General features: G+C 25.3%; 1 protein-coding gene across 4 annotated transcripts in view; it reads left to right on the top strand.

The window, feature by feature from the left end:
* The window catches only part of LOC126907907 (neuronal PAS domain-containing protein 2-like), a 59,455-nt gene extending 48,728 nt beyond the window's left edge, over window positions 1–10,727 (top strand). For 3 of the 4 annotated variants that reach the window (XM_050689573.1, XM_050689571.1, XM_050689574.1), the window contains 13 exons: window positions 165–251; window positions 4,795–4,903; window positions 4,957–5,142; window positions 6,130–6,283; window positions 6,427–6,533; window positions 6,607–6,863; window positions 6,921–7,578; window positions 8,185–8,231; window positions 9,683–9,776; window positions 9,840–9,883; window positions 9,978–10,160; window positions 10,228–10,368; window positions 10,441–10,727. In XM_050689573.1, the coding sequence (XP_050545530.1) occupies window positions 165–251; window positions 4,795–4,903; window positions 4,957–5,142; window positions 6,130–6,283; window positions 6,427–6,533; window positions 6,607–6,863; window positions 6,921–7,578; window positions 8,185–8,231; window positions 9,683–9,776; window positions 9,840–9,883; window positions 9,978–10,160; window positions 10,228–10,326 (2,025 nt within the window). In that variant the 3' untranslated portion in view covers window positions 10,327–10,368; window positions 10,441–10,727. Of the gene's footprint in view, window positions 1–164; window positions 252–4,794; window positions 4,904–4,956; window positions 5,143–6,129; window positions 6,284–6,426; window positions 6,534–6,606; window positions 6,864–6,920; window positions 7,579–8,184; window positions 8,232–9,682; window positions 9,777–9,839; window positions 9,884–9,977; window positions 10,161–10,227; window positions 10,369–10,427 lie in introns of all 4 variants that reach the window. The other variant, XM_050689572.1, reaches the window with a different exon arrangement.
* Window positions 10,728–15,683: the final 4,956 nt, after the last annotated feature.

Raw genomic sequence — 15,683 nt, 5'->3', positions numbered from 1 at the left:
AAACTAAAATTATTTTCAAAATAAATACAATACCAATAAACGATATCTGTCATTGAATTAATATTTTGTAATAATATTTCTGAATGTATATATTATTATTTTATGTACTAAGGTTTTATAATTGTATTACATTAATTTAATAATTAAGCTATTTATTTTTATAGGATCGAGACATATACTTATTAGTCACCTCGACTGGAAAAATTGTATTTGTGTCACATACTGTAGAAAGCATTCTGGGACATTCTCAAGTAAGTTAACCAGTAATACAAAAAGCTAAAAATCAAATCCATTTAATATTTATAATTATGCTTGATACTATTTGCAATGTACATAATTGGCTGTCTTTATGGTCTTTCGACCGTCTGGTAATTGAAATCAATTGAAAAACAATGTAAATAAACTTGATGTCTATTATAGATTTTAACTGTATTTTACATCCTAATTGAAACATTGTATATTTATATATATATAAGCGAAAAATAATCCATATTGATATTATAACTACAATTTCTTTAATTATTCGATTAACTTGACTAATTGTTAAAGTTTTAATTTGTGATTATGTTTCTACTGCTGAAAACATCTGCGCCTGTCAAGCAGACCCTCATTTATTTAAAAATCGATTGGCTTTCCCCCGTCAACAGTCATTATTTTTAAGTTTTTCATCAAATTTCTACTTAACCATCAGCGTGTATATGTTTGAATTCCCTGTTCTAATTAATTGTTATTTTTATTTAACTATATGCTCGTATAATACATATTGTCATTAAATCTTCACTATAAAGATAAATATTGTCTTACAAATTATTTTACCTAGATATATATATATATTTAATTAACTCTTAGAATGTTTATTTTTATAGTTAAACTGAAATTATTACCTTCTATTCGAAGCTGTGGAGGTATTAATTTACCAAGATGTTTTTATTTATTTATTTTTTTTTTTTCACTACTTAAACTAAGATCTCACTGCACCAGTTTTTCTCAACGATACCACAAAATGTTGTAACTAATTAAAACGATTACATATTAAAACATATTTTATTTTTTTTAAACTTTATAAACATTTTTTGGCCAATCCCTACTTCCTAAGTTAAAAAAAAAACCTTTTTGAAGATTTCAACTAACTTTAATGCCCATTTTAGTGTCCTTGAAGTGAATTGTAGAATTACCAGAAATAGGCAGAAAATTCTCCCTAATTTTTTATTCAGATATATTTATTTTGATTTTAAACTTATCTTTAAATTATAAAAGTTGTAAAATATACAACTTTCTTTTTATTTTTTATTTAAGAATTACAATATTAAATTATTAAATATCAATTTGTCATATGATATTTAATTGCTATAATGAATATTTATTCATATTATATACTTTTAAATCTTAAAACTTTTAATCGAGTTACAAATAAGAAAATATGAGTTTATTTTGCTTTTGGAATAATCCACCAATTTCTTATCATGATTTTAAATACTGTCAGATATCATCTATACTTGTCCCAACTATGACACGTTCATAGTGTGATGTGTCCTCACTGTGCTATCGTTTTTTATTTTAATTTTCGACTAATAGATTAAAATACTTTTTTCCGTAGTTAAATTCTTTTTAAAATGTAGTTTTTTTATAGTTAAATATGACAAAAATGTTGTCATCTATTTAAAACCTGTTTTAAGCAGGGTAAATTTAGTTGCAGAATATTCTAAATATATTAATATATGTATAGTATACATATACAAATATGCATACATTGTAAACTACCGATCACATGGAATTCAACGAACAAATTCCGTCGTCCAATTACACTTTACCAAAATTCTTTAAATCTGCAATATTACCCTATTTACATTTGATGGCATTTTAAATTGATAATAACATTTTGTTAGCCAATCTCAATAAAATACTCACGATCGAGTTCGCATGCATAATCTAATTTTACATATCTTGCAGGTTTTCCAAATGAATTCTACTACATCTACGAAATTTATTTCTGCTATGGATATAATCCTGAAGACCTAATTAATTTTGTATTTTGAATAATTTGTGTCTGTGAATCTAATTAAGTATTTTTTAGTATTGCATATCGTTTCTCGTTTTTCTCTCTTCAATGTTAAGAAAAAACAGTGTCATACAGCGTTAGAATATTATTTCCCGAACTTAAACAATAATACGTTAACCTAAATATGCTACTAAGCTAGAATCATTTTGGTTATCTAATGCTATTTTGGTTTTTGTTAGATTTGAACTCGGCTAGTGTAATTATACCTATGCATTATAACGGTATTATCTGTCTTATTTTACATCGACCAAGATTATGCATTGTTTAAGGTTAAAACCATATATACATTTAGTGGGCTCATAAGATTATTATGATGGTAGAGGAGTTCATTCACTTAATTTATTATATTATTAACTAAATCATTTAAACAAATAGGAATTATTTAGAATTTTTACCCATTAAAAATTCTCCAAATTAATAATTCTAAATCTAATTTTTAAATCTATGCTAATATAGTGAATACAATGACTTCTTTTTTATGACAAAGAATTTTGCGGTTTTTTTTATATTTTAAAGCTATTTTGAATTCTCGTCAAAAAAAATAAAATGAGAAATTGAAGGTCAACAGCTAATTTTTACTTCTTTGTTTTCTAGTTATCCCTATCATAAAGTTTACCTTTCTTATTATTTGTATCTTAGTTTAATTAATTTTATTATGATTCAACTTATAACATCATAATAAAAATAATGCTGTTTTAAATAGGCGATTCTAGACTTTTGTAATCTAGTAAAACTAGATAAATTAATTTATCGATTTGGGTTAAATAAGCCCTCCAAAACGTTTGTTCTACGTAGTTATCTTGTCAATTGAAAAGCAAAAAATTTTTGCTATATATACAATGTCCACAAGAGATAGGACTCTTTAGTTTTCGTTTCAAAAAATGTTATTAAAAATAATCAAACTAATGAAGTAGTTATAGTATATTAAAAAACGTTTGAATACTTCTATTCAACATTCAGATCTACAAGATCACTTACGGGTGGTCATAATAATCAAGGCGCTAGAATTGCCGCGTGGCCAAGTGCTATCTTTTTTTTAAGACCCCTTATAAAAGTTAAAGACTTTTTTTCTCATAAAGTAAAATAGTTGATAAAGAAATGGTTCAATATATCTTTATTGAAAATAATATAAATATATGAACTTTTTACATAATTAGAAAATTTAATAACCAATGACTGTTGCAAGGCTTATCTTATTAAAAAAAAAAATTCAAAATAATGTGATAGTTAAAATATTATATTCCTAGCATTATACAGCTGTAAATATACATATATATCAATGATCATTAACTCGTTAAAATGCCGACAATAATCTATATTTTTGATAGTACAATAGAATATGAAGACTTGTCAAGAGTCTAAGAATACTATTTTATACATATAGTTCATAAATACAGATACGTGTAAACGAATAATTATTTATTTCTAATATGAGTCACCTTAATGTTACTGGGTGAATTTGTCTTTAATGAATGATGAGTCTTGTTAAAGTAATCCTCTAAACGCGGGGCTTCGTGCAAGGATACAACTCTAGCGCCAGCTCTAGTAATAATCATTTACATTAATAAAATGAGAGACTAATGTGTTTCAAATCAGTAAAACATGCTTCATGCTTTTTCTTTTATAGTTTAAAATTTGTTCCCTTATTATTTTGGGTTGAGATTGAAAAAATTTGTAGTTAAGCTATATTTGATTAATTTCTATTTCAATAGAAAGTTATTGGATTGCATTTCGTATAATGCCTATCTGTGTTGTTTTTTTTTAATAATTAAAAAAAGAATTCTTAAAACTTTGTCTATTATTATTATTCTTTTTTTTACCTCAAGTTTAATGATAAAGTAGTACTATCTCATAAAATATCATTATTAGTTAAATCGTTAGCCAGTAGGCGCCACTATATCAAGCTTAACTGTTTGTACATATAGTTCACATTCTTCACCTGTTGCTCACCTAATGCGTAATGTTAATAACTTATTCAGTTTATCTTTTTTCTATATTTTGTCTTTCTATGACCTGTGAATATTGATAAATTCTGTGTTCGTTTAAATGTCCAACTTGCTTTATATTCCTAAATATTTTAATGAATATTTATACTTGCAATGTATTGAAATAAATTAGGCTGGGATCACGTATTCTTATCATTTTTTAAGTTCATTCATTAAACTATTAGATATAGTGTTACAGTTTATTGATATATTAACCTACTTATTTTAGTATGGCATCCTATTGTTTCATCCTTTTTCTGTATTCATTGCAATATCAACTTACTTAAATATTTTATTATTAATTAAATTATATGTGAGCTATTAAGAACAGATAATAGTTAAAGGCCCAACTATATCCATATTAATCCTTATCTCACTGTAACAAATGGGTTTTTTAATAACTATTCATCAGTTTTAATGATTTTTGTTGTTGTTTTTTTTTATAACTTAATCATTCAAAACGTATTATATGTATATCTTTCACATATATATCTATCAATACAATTCAAACGTTTGTATAGTTTATAGCTGAATTTTAAGAATTTATGCAAGAATCTGTAAAATTTTCGAGAATGGAAAATTTTTAATATTTAATGGAAGTTTAAAAACGCAGAATGGGGGAATTGTGATAAACAAATCGTAGTTCATTATGAATTTCCACGTGTAGTCCCATTCACTGCTTATTTTTGTAGGATCAATAATTTTTATTAATCCTTGTAGAATTTATTATAATAATCAGTTTTATTGCAGAGAGATTTGATGGGACATTCGCTATTGAATATTACTTGTCCAGAAGATCATGAAGAACTTACTAAAAATTTAAAATATTCATTAGATGATCCTTCATCGAACGACAACAGTAAGTGAATTGAATTATTTTAAAGATAACAAATTAAATATTTTGATTTTTAGTCGCTACTCCTGATGAAGTTTCCGCTTCTCAAGGAAAACGAAACCGTCGTTTCAACATTCAACGGCGTTCCTTTTATATGAGATTGCTCAAACGGGCTGTATCCCGAGGAGAACAGCCTGAATATGAATTAGTACACGTTGTGGGCACTCTAATGATACCCAACAAAGCTAAATGCAACTCCAAAGGTAAAAATATGTTACATAATATAGGCTAAGATTTTATAGAATGTATAGTGTAAAAACTATTAGCTAAACTATATTCAAATGAGTATTTTAATAATTTATAAAATGTCAAAATTATTTAAGAGTATTATGTTTTAATAGTGAATTAAGTTCATAGTAAATAGATAGCTTATTTAAATATTTGTTTTAAAATTAAATAACTAGTTTATCCATTAATCAAAATTGTATGTAGTCCATTTTTCATGTAGTTACACAAATATATTATAGGTTCTCATATAAATTTCCGTCCCTAAAAACAACTCTTAGAAAAAAAAATCTATTGTAAACCCAACATTTTTTATGGATTATAAAAAAAAAAATAATTATATCTTTATTCGATTATTTTTATGAAAAAATCAATTGACTGAATGTTTGTAATAGATTTTTTAATAAATATCTAATTAAGAAAATAACTGGTCAATAAAACTTGGTTGTGCTTTGAAAGATATTCACATTTTTGTGTTTAAGTAGAAAGAAAAAAACGCCCAGAAATTGTCTAGCTATAAATATAGAAGCAACTGCTTTTTATCTCCATTTAATACTTTAAATTGTTAATAACTCCTGAAATAGTGGTCCAAAAGTTATCTATCAATAAATTTCTTAATTAGATCATTTTTTATTTTATGAGCTAGTGAAATATGTATGTTGCCATTTAAAAAAGTATAGCTGAACACCCCTTTAAGTTTTAAGGGATTATTCTAATAAGTATTAGCGGATAAATCAAGAAATATATGTAACTAAAATAAAGCAAATTTTTATTTTCAATATTGTATTTATTTTAAGTATTAGAGTGGTGATTTATCATAAACCAATCACCAATCTTTATGGATAAAATTGATTATATTAAATATTCAGTTTAAAATAGTATTGCATTTAAATTTAACAATTTAAAGGAATCTTAAGTTATTCATTTTTATAGGTCAATAATTTAATTTGTGATTTTTTGTGTAGATGCTGTGCTTAATGGTAATGATATTGTTTTAAATGCCGTGGTAAGGCTGTACAATGAACGCCGTGTAACTGAAGTGTCTGTTCTTGAGGCAACAAGAGAAGAGTACATAACTAGACATCAAATAGATGGACGTATAATTTATGTTGATCATAGGTTAATATTTATTTTTAATACTTTTGTTATACACAATTTTATAGTTTATAAGACAATTTACAATATGCAAAACTTAGATAACTTTACAATGAACTAAAATAAAAAAAATTATAGTAATTACAATGTACTGTATTTATTTGTAGAATATCTGTTGTATCTGGATTCATGCCTTGTGAGGTATCTGGAAAATTAGCATTTACATTTATGCACAAAGATGATGTACGTTGGGTGATGATAGCTCTTAGACAAAGTATGTGTATATCTTAATTTGTTGCTTAAATATTATTTAAAATATTAATAGTGTAATTTATTTGTATTTTCAGTGTATTTTAAAGGTCAAAGTTATGGTAGTAGCTGTTATCGTCTTTTATCTAAAAATGGTGAATTTGTATACATGAAAACTTATGGTTACCTTGAATTGAACTCAAATGAAGATTCAATTGAATCTTTTATTTGTGTTAATACTCTTGTAAGTCCAGAAGAAGGCAAAAGAGAAATAATCAAAATGAGAGAAAGATTTACTCCTCTAATACGTAATCAATATGAACCTGGAATAACTGCAATAACAGGCAATCAATTGGTTAGCATTAATCATTTATTTATTAAATTTGAAGTTATTAATATTATTATTTTTTAGATGGAAGCTGATTCTACTACATCTTTGGAACATGCAACTACTGAAGATCCTAAAACATTAGACAAAGTTGTTGAACAAATGATTGCAAATATTCCTGGTCCAGCAATTGATAATGTAAAAGAAAGTGCTCAAAAACTTGGTCCATTACCAGATAGCCAATTTATGAAAGTTGCAATGCTATCAAAATCCTTACCACCTGTAGCTAAATCTTCTAACCGACCAAAAATTGACAAATGTTCATCTCTATCACCTCAACCTGTTGTCAAACCACCTACTCAAGATAGACCATCTGTACTTAGAGTAGCTCCACCTATTGCTCGGCAACCTGTAGTTGTTTATAGTCCTCTTAATGAAGAAATCAATGTGAATAAAGAACAAGAATATCATGAACGCAGAAGTGTTATATTGGTTAATTCCAAACGCCATAATGAATCTGAGTCAACTGAAATTGCTCTCAAAAAAGCAAGGCTTAACCCAAATACAGAAGTTATTGAGTTACCAGCATGCAGCCAATATAACAGTACAATTCAAGATAGTTCTCAATCAGATTATCAAACTAATTCTAATGATTTATCTTCTCTGGATGGAATTTCTAGTTTTCAAAATACTCCTTCACAGTTTGATAATGGCAGTGTTGATGAACACGACATCGATTTAGGTATTATTAAAAAGATTGTGTATTTAACTTGGTTGTATCTTATACATACTATCATACATTTGGAAAAAAAAATTCTTTATCATAGGAACAATTAGGAAGATTGGCTACTCGGAACCCCCAAAATATTTTATTGTGCCCATTTTCTTTTTATACTTTTACTAGGTTTCACTCCTAACCTTAGTAGTGCTGTTCTTATCGTAGCACAGTGATTTTGAGTGCAGTACATGGGGGTACGGGGGCTGTATTTGTGTTAAATTTTATGTCAAAAAAATTAACATGTATAATTTGAAGAAAAAAACCAAGAGATTTTAATAAAAATTTTAAGTAAAAATTTAAGATGAGTGGAAAAACGCTGAAGTGTTCTTCTGAAGAGACTTAAAAAAAAAAAAAAGTACTATTAAAAAAATGTCTTATATTTACAAGTAACATTCTTGGTATAATATGACTAAGTTTTTTTTATTAAAAAAACAATTTTTATTATTTAGTAATTTTTGGAGACACAGCAGATTTTTTTGATATTTCATTATATAATAAAATATAAGTTTTAAAATTCATTTATGTATAATATTTGTAAAAGAAATTTTTTTTTGTTTGTTTTTGCTTTAGATCCTTTAACTGATGAGAATATTATGCCTGGTCTTTCACTTTTATCGGTAAGGTTTTGTTTGTATAAGTTAGTTAAATATTTATTTATTTTTAACAACTAGAAAAATATATTCACTAAATATTAATAGTATATTAAAAAAATACATTGATCAGTTTCACATTCTTCTATTTCCTGAACATAACATGCTACAGAAGGTGGTGACCTTCTTTCACATGTTAGAAAGTAAAAATGGTTCTTAGCTAAGTCAATAATAGACAGGGAGGGTATTATGGCCAGCTTGCACTCAAGACCAGACACCGCCAATAAGAAAATCACAAAAAAAATCCCGTTGGTGTCCTGGAGATCAAATATGGGTACCCAAGCAACAAAACATATGTTTCGACCAACTAGGCCATAGGTTGACTCTAATACTCGTATAATAGTATATTTTATTATATTTATAATATATAATAATATATATTCACTCAAAATTATTAAAATTAAAAATAATAATGTATTTAAATGATCGGTGTTAAATAAAACTTTACTTTTCATTTCTGAATCTTATATAAACAATAGAAATTTTTATACTGTCACCATCATTTAAAAAGTAGTTCAGTTATTATTTTTTTATTTACTTCATAAAGTTAATTTCACTATTGTAAGAAAAGGTAATTATTATGTTGTTAATTAAGTAATAATTGCATAGAAACACTTAACATTTATAAATAATATAAAGAACTTTTTACCTTTAATTGTTATTACAAAAATATAAAATATATAATACAGTTTTTGTTTTTATACCTTCCTGTACAATGGGAATAGTATTTAATATTTCAATAATTTGATGATGGTGAATAATAAATCATGTCTAAAAAAATAATTTTATTTCTTATTTATTTTATTAATGAAAATCCAACTTAATGAAACTTCTGTTTCTATGGTTATTTAATATTTTATTTCCATATTTGAAGTTTAATAACTAAATATGTTAAATATCTACTTGAAAAACATAGCATAATTTTTAAACTTTTTCAGATTTTTATTTTGCATTCAGTAGTAATTAATCTCAATTTTCTTTGAATTATTTTTGTTTTTTTAAACTTTAAATTTTATAATGCAACAAGGTTTTATTGACTAAATAATAAAAAATAATTTTTACGAATTTACACTATTAGTGTATTCTTCCTTAGATCCTATATTTGTAATAAGTTTATTTTAGAACTTATTGATCATTTCAATTGTTTTTTTATATTCTGTAAAGAATAATGAATATTTCTAACTATGTAAATGAAATTTATTTAATACACTAAGAGGTTTTTATAAATTATAACAACATTAAAAATTTTTTCAAGCCTTTCATGGGTTATAAATAAATTTTATAATTATTGTACAATATAATTTATATAATATGCAAAGAATAACACATAGGCTAGTTAATTAATTATTAAACTGAATACCTCTCAATTGCCCTGGTTTTTTTTTTTATTTAATCTTATTTTAAATCACTTTTTTTAGTTCCAACAAATGCTCAATGATAATGAAAAATCAATTGACAACTCATATTTGCCAACAGAAAATTTTAATATGTCTCTTCAGTATAACCCTAATGGTAAATTAAGAACTTATTAACTAGCTCAATTCTTAATTACTAATTTAAAATTTTTATGAAAAGGTATTTTAAAAGAAGAAAATCTTCCTGATATTAACAATTTACCGGTAAATTTTTAATTTCTTTTTCTTTACAATTAAATTAATAATTTTACTTACAAATGTTATTAAATTTAATAAAAATATTTAAAAACATGTTTAGCTCATGCACGTTTTAAAACATGATGAATGTATTGAAGATGAACTACTGAAAAAGGAACAATTTAAATTAAATACATCAATTGAGCAGCAGGGTGGACAAATTAATGATATTCAAACTGATCTAAAATCTTTTCCATCAAGAGCTGATGCACATTTATTATCTACTAATTTGTCCAACTTAAAAGTAATTATCAATATAATAAAAAATTGTGTGTTTACAAATTTTAAATGTTAAATTTTTGGTTATAAAGACTGAGCATGAAAAACAAAAACAAATTCTACGCTCATTACAAGAAGGACGGCAAATATTAAATAATCCAGTAAGACGCCAACCAAACATTGGTGTTTAATAGACTATTTTTAAGACTTCTTATTTCACTCGACAAATATAAGTAAGTAATCTATATATTTTAAATTATTATTAATTCATATTAATAATAATAACACGCAGCAATACTTTCCAGATTATTATGTAGCCGTATTATGTATACCTGACGCCTAAATGTTTAACTAATATTTATTGAACTTGTTAATTTAAAGTAGGTTAAGATAATTTTTATGTAATAAATATATTAATATATATTTATGTAACCCTTGTATATTAGCTGTTAGATATTTTTTTTTTAAATACTTATAATTTTTATAGTACCTTGCTTCTTATGTCCCCAAGTTATCTGTTATCATTACTATTATTATTATTATTATTATTATTTTTATTATGATTAATTATTATTAATATTGTTACCTAGTATTTGTATGATGCCCAAGTAGTTATGACAACTTCTTCTATTCTTTTCTTTCTTTCTTTCTTTTTATTTATTTATTTATTTTTAAATATATGTATTTTTACATTATTTTATTACAGTATTTAATGCTCAAAAAAAAAAAAACTTTAAATAGTGACTGATACGTGTTCATAAATTCATTGTTATAGTACTTTTAAATATTTGATCACTATTAAAAAAAAAATATTTTTATATTTCTCAATGATTACAAAATCTTAAAAGGTTAACAATGTTTTGATGATTAAAAAAAGAGAAATTTAGGAAGCATAATATTTTGTCCGTGCCATTTTCATAAATCAAATGATTTAGTTAAAATCATTTTTCTATATTTCTCACCATTATCGTTTACATATAAATCTTTAATGTTACCACAATTGTTTATTTTTCTTAAATTCATACGATTTATACACGTATGCTATATGTATTTGGTTTTATATTGAAAATTTGTATACACTTAAATATTTATACTCAACAATTTGGTAGTAAACATCATTTAATATCATATGTTTATTAGCATTCATAAGAAGTATTTTTAACTGCCCGATTGTTTAAAATTTGAATTAAAAGATAAATGTATATCTTGAAATGGTGTTTCAACACTCCTTATATATATATATATATATATGATTATATTATATTTTAATTATTTTTACTATTAATATTACTATGTTTTGTTATTTTGTATATATAATAAAATATATATATATATTTTTTTTTTTGTAAAGACTGAAAAGCAAAACATTAAATGTTATTATAATAATTGCATTTGTGTCAAAATGTAATCGCTAAGAATATTGATGTTGTTTTTTTATTGCTTGTTAGAGTGTAAATTTTTAGAAGATATCTATTGATATCAATTAAAATTTTTTTCTGAAATCTAGTTTTACTCTTAATGTTTTCCTGTGGTTTTAAATTTTATCACAAATAACTGCCAGACTATTATACTTAAGTATATACATGAATATATTAAATATTTTTATGATTGAATTGGCATGAATCAAACTACCAATTTATAGTAAATAAAATATTCTAAACATTTATTTTTGAAGTAAAAAAAATACTATACCTCCCTTATTTAGCTCAGAAAATTACTGTACAATAATCTAAAAATCCAAATTTAATTTGAAAATTTAAATTTCAACATTCTTAGATTCTAAAAACTTATTTTATTATAACTTTATTTTAAATTATTTCCTAAGAAGTTTCTCTGAATTTTTAAATTAATTTAAATTCGGTTGGGTTGGGTTTATTTAAATTCGGTATATTTATCTACCAATATACCGAATGTTCTTGGTAAATAAGTAGAAAAGTTTATTACCTATAAAATGTTATATATTGTACTCAAAATTATGATTTAAAACATGAAAATTTTAGTATACTGATTATAAAAAAAAATTAATAGTTACTTTATGATTCCAGAGTATAAAATAGTTAAAAATAAATTTAAACTTTTTGCTTAATCGAGTAAATCCATGTTAACAAAATTTTTGGAAAGCAAATAAATCAAAATTAATTTTTTTTATAAATACTTAAGGTATTCATTTTATCTATTTTCTTAGGCGTTTCATTTTTATTGTAATATATATATATATTTAATCTTATTCTAGTGGGAATATTCGGTAAACAATGATTTATATACATATTATACGATGAAAATCATTGTATAATCAAGATTCGTGTAACTCTATCTATAATTTTACTAAAATGTATGCGATAATGTTAAATCATTTTCTAAGTCTATTATCAAATTTATACTCATGTGTCGCCAGTTAATCATTTAATATCAGGAGGCTAATTTTCGAATATTTACTTGTATAAATAGTCGCATACGATATATTTGTTAAACATAATAAAATTTAACAAAAGTGATAAATATTTTCTTTTCTTGAATAGATTCGACAATTTTTATCATTTATCGAATTCTATAAATATATCACATGAACCATTATGGTTATACTATAGTTAATATATAAAATAATGTAATATACATACATGAAAAGATTTGAGAGGTTTTAAGGAAACTTAATTTATGATACCTTTTCGGGACCGTCAGTGGTCAATCATAAAACAATAAAATTGCTGATCGTATTCTAAAATTATATGCAAACATTTTTAATTGAATAAATTAAAAACTAAATGACTAAGATTTTACGATTTTCAATTAGATTCCAAGAAAAACTTCACTAAAGCGTATTGTAATTAATAATAAAAAATGCCAGGAATATGTATTTTAATAATACAAATATATATGTAACAATGTCCTTAATAACAAAGTTTTTTAAAAACAAATAAATTAACAAATAAACAAATAGAAAAATATTAATGAAATTAAAAGTAAAAAATGTATCAAATACTATTTAATAAATAGGTTAAAAAATATGTATTTATTTCTACCGATTAATCAAATTAAGATATTTTTCAACAGAAAATACACGTCATTAACACTGTAGGCTGTCTAGGCCGTACAATCAATGACTTTGTAAGTCTCTCGGAATTGATTTACTTGCATCATACCAATTTGTACATAACGATCACTAGTTGCCGTGAAAATACTAATAAAAAAATAAGGCCTTTTGCTTTTCACCAACGTATTTGGCAAAACAAAGTTTATCCGACACACGGTAAACGAGTACCTGTTTCAAGTTCATCACACAGACTGTCATAGCCTCATCACTTAACAGCTGGGGACATTAAAGCGCGTTTGATAACTTCGGACTCGTGTTTATATCAAATTGCGTTGGCTAAACAGATAAAAAGTGCATCACTCGCACAACAATCTATTAAAACATATCTATCAACATTTGACACGGTACCGTATATTTTGCGATACGTTCACTTCGTCTTTTCGTCAGCCGCCTTATTTACATCGCCAACCCAACCTGATTTGAGTACAAAACTACTCATCTATCTACTGGTTGGGTTTGTCTACTGTTTGATACTGTTGGTATCTACTGGACCGCTAGCGGTGAACACTCCGCTTGCCTTTGAAGTCCTACGCGAACTAACGCTATCCGTCGATCACGTGTCGTACATTGAAAGGTACTTGGGTGTCTATTAGAAAAAGTCATACGTTTTTCGAGGCTCGGGGCAAGTTGGCCCCGGTAGTTATCTCTATTTCTGGGTTGAAATTTTTTAATTTTTTTTTAGATCTTTTTTTTTTGCTCAACCGACAAAAAAGGCAAATTAAACCAAGCCACCGCGGGGCCCGACGTTTGCTCCGGCACTGGTCATACGTATTTCATTTTTTCCTTTTTGTTTAATTTTAAATAAATATATGTATATTTATTTATTTAAATTTCTTTGTTTTCCTTTCGGCGGCCAGTGCCGTAGCATTTATTATTTAGACATATTGTGCGTTTGTGTTACCTAAATTATATTTATAACATTTATTGACACTAGAATTATCTGTGTCACATTTTAGTGTTCTGTAACGGATTCCTGCCGTCTATGGAGAATACTGAATATTATTGATACCCGTCAAATTTCTCCAAGAAAAAGTCGGAATCGTTCGATAAAATAATTTTTATGAAATGTATTTCGTCTTCTAAACATAAAAATGCAGTGTTTTTAAGCTAACAGACACTCTGAAAAATGACCTTTGCTAGTGGTTACTGATTTGTAATTTTTCGATCTGCATTTTCCACCCCGCAAAATCGACAATTTTAAAGACATCAGTAGCGAGGATACTTTGATAAAATGCCCATTTGTATTGAAATAACGCCGAGAAAAAAGCTATGGAAATTTTTGATACATTTTATTGTACTTGGCATTAGATGAAAATAAAACCAGTTCCAATTCTAGGGCATATTGTTCTTAGCTAGATTTAGCTTAGTCGTGATAATTTTTGACGTTTGTTTGTAGAAACAAAACTTATTAAATTATATATAAACAAATTATTTATAAAAAAAACTGTGCACCGTACAAATTTAAGAAACTCCACTGGCATCATGCCAGTTTACTGTTAATCGGATATCATATCCGATTAACAGTAAACAGAGTATGAAAAAAGTCCAAAAGCCATCCAAATGAGTGACTTACATAAATTGTAGCAGACAAACTACAAACCAACGGAAAAGTGATTGTCATGTTACTATATAAACAGACACTGATCTGTACAAGATATACATTTCAAAATGAATTTTGACCTATAAGACCATAGAAGTTAAAAGATTGTGTAATTGTCCATTAGAAGACCCTAGTTCAAAAAGGGTACAAGTGACAAATTCAATATTTGGCATATATATCTCCAAATATTGAATTTGTCACTTGTACTCTTTGTGGACTAGGGTCTTCATTTTGTATGTCAAGTCTTTGATTAATGAACAATTCTTAAAGTATGATATTTATATAGTGTTTATATAACAGAAAAACTCACAAAACTTGTAACAAAATACTTAGTAAAAAAAAATTATGCCAGTCAGTAATTGAATCTTGGCAACCTGAAATGTTTACGTAATGACATTATTTTATTAAATTAAATCATAATAAAATAAGTAAATCAATTATTACAAAGTCATGAGATCTATATTATTTATTTTCTTAATTAAATTTTTATATTCTGTTCTTTTTTCGTTTGATTACGAGTTAAATGAAAAAAAAAACTACCCTAAATGGCTAATTTTCAACCCCAAATAGGCACAAGTTAAACTTGTCTAATCAACCTGAAATTTTTCTGATTTTTTTGTACGCCTATAAAAACAACTTTGGCCTTAACATTTCTTAAAAAGAAAAATATCCTTTAACAATAACTAAAAAATACCCTAACTTATGTACTATATTTAATTAAAAATTGTGTTAAATTTTTTTTTTTTATACTTGTACACTTACTCATTTAAATCACTGTTAGATAGTTTGCTTTCCTAGTGTAAAATTGGCATACACTTTAATACAAAATTATAATATGTAATAATTATACACATTAA

The sequence above is a fragment of the Daktulosphaira vitifoliae genome, unplaced genomic scaffold, assembly GCF_025091365.1.
Source record: "Daktulosphaira vitifoliae isolate Bord-2020 unplaced genomic scaffold, ASM2509136v1 Scaffold_5, whole genome shotgun sequence".
NCBI lineage: Eukaryota > Metazoa > Arthropoda > Insecta > Hemiptera > Phylloxeridae > Daktulosphaira > Daktulosphaira vitifoliae.
Note: the sequence above shows the minus strand (reverse complement) of the source record. Positions and strands in the feature narration are given on the sequence as shown.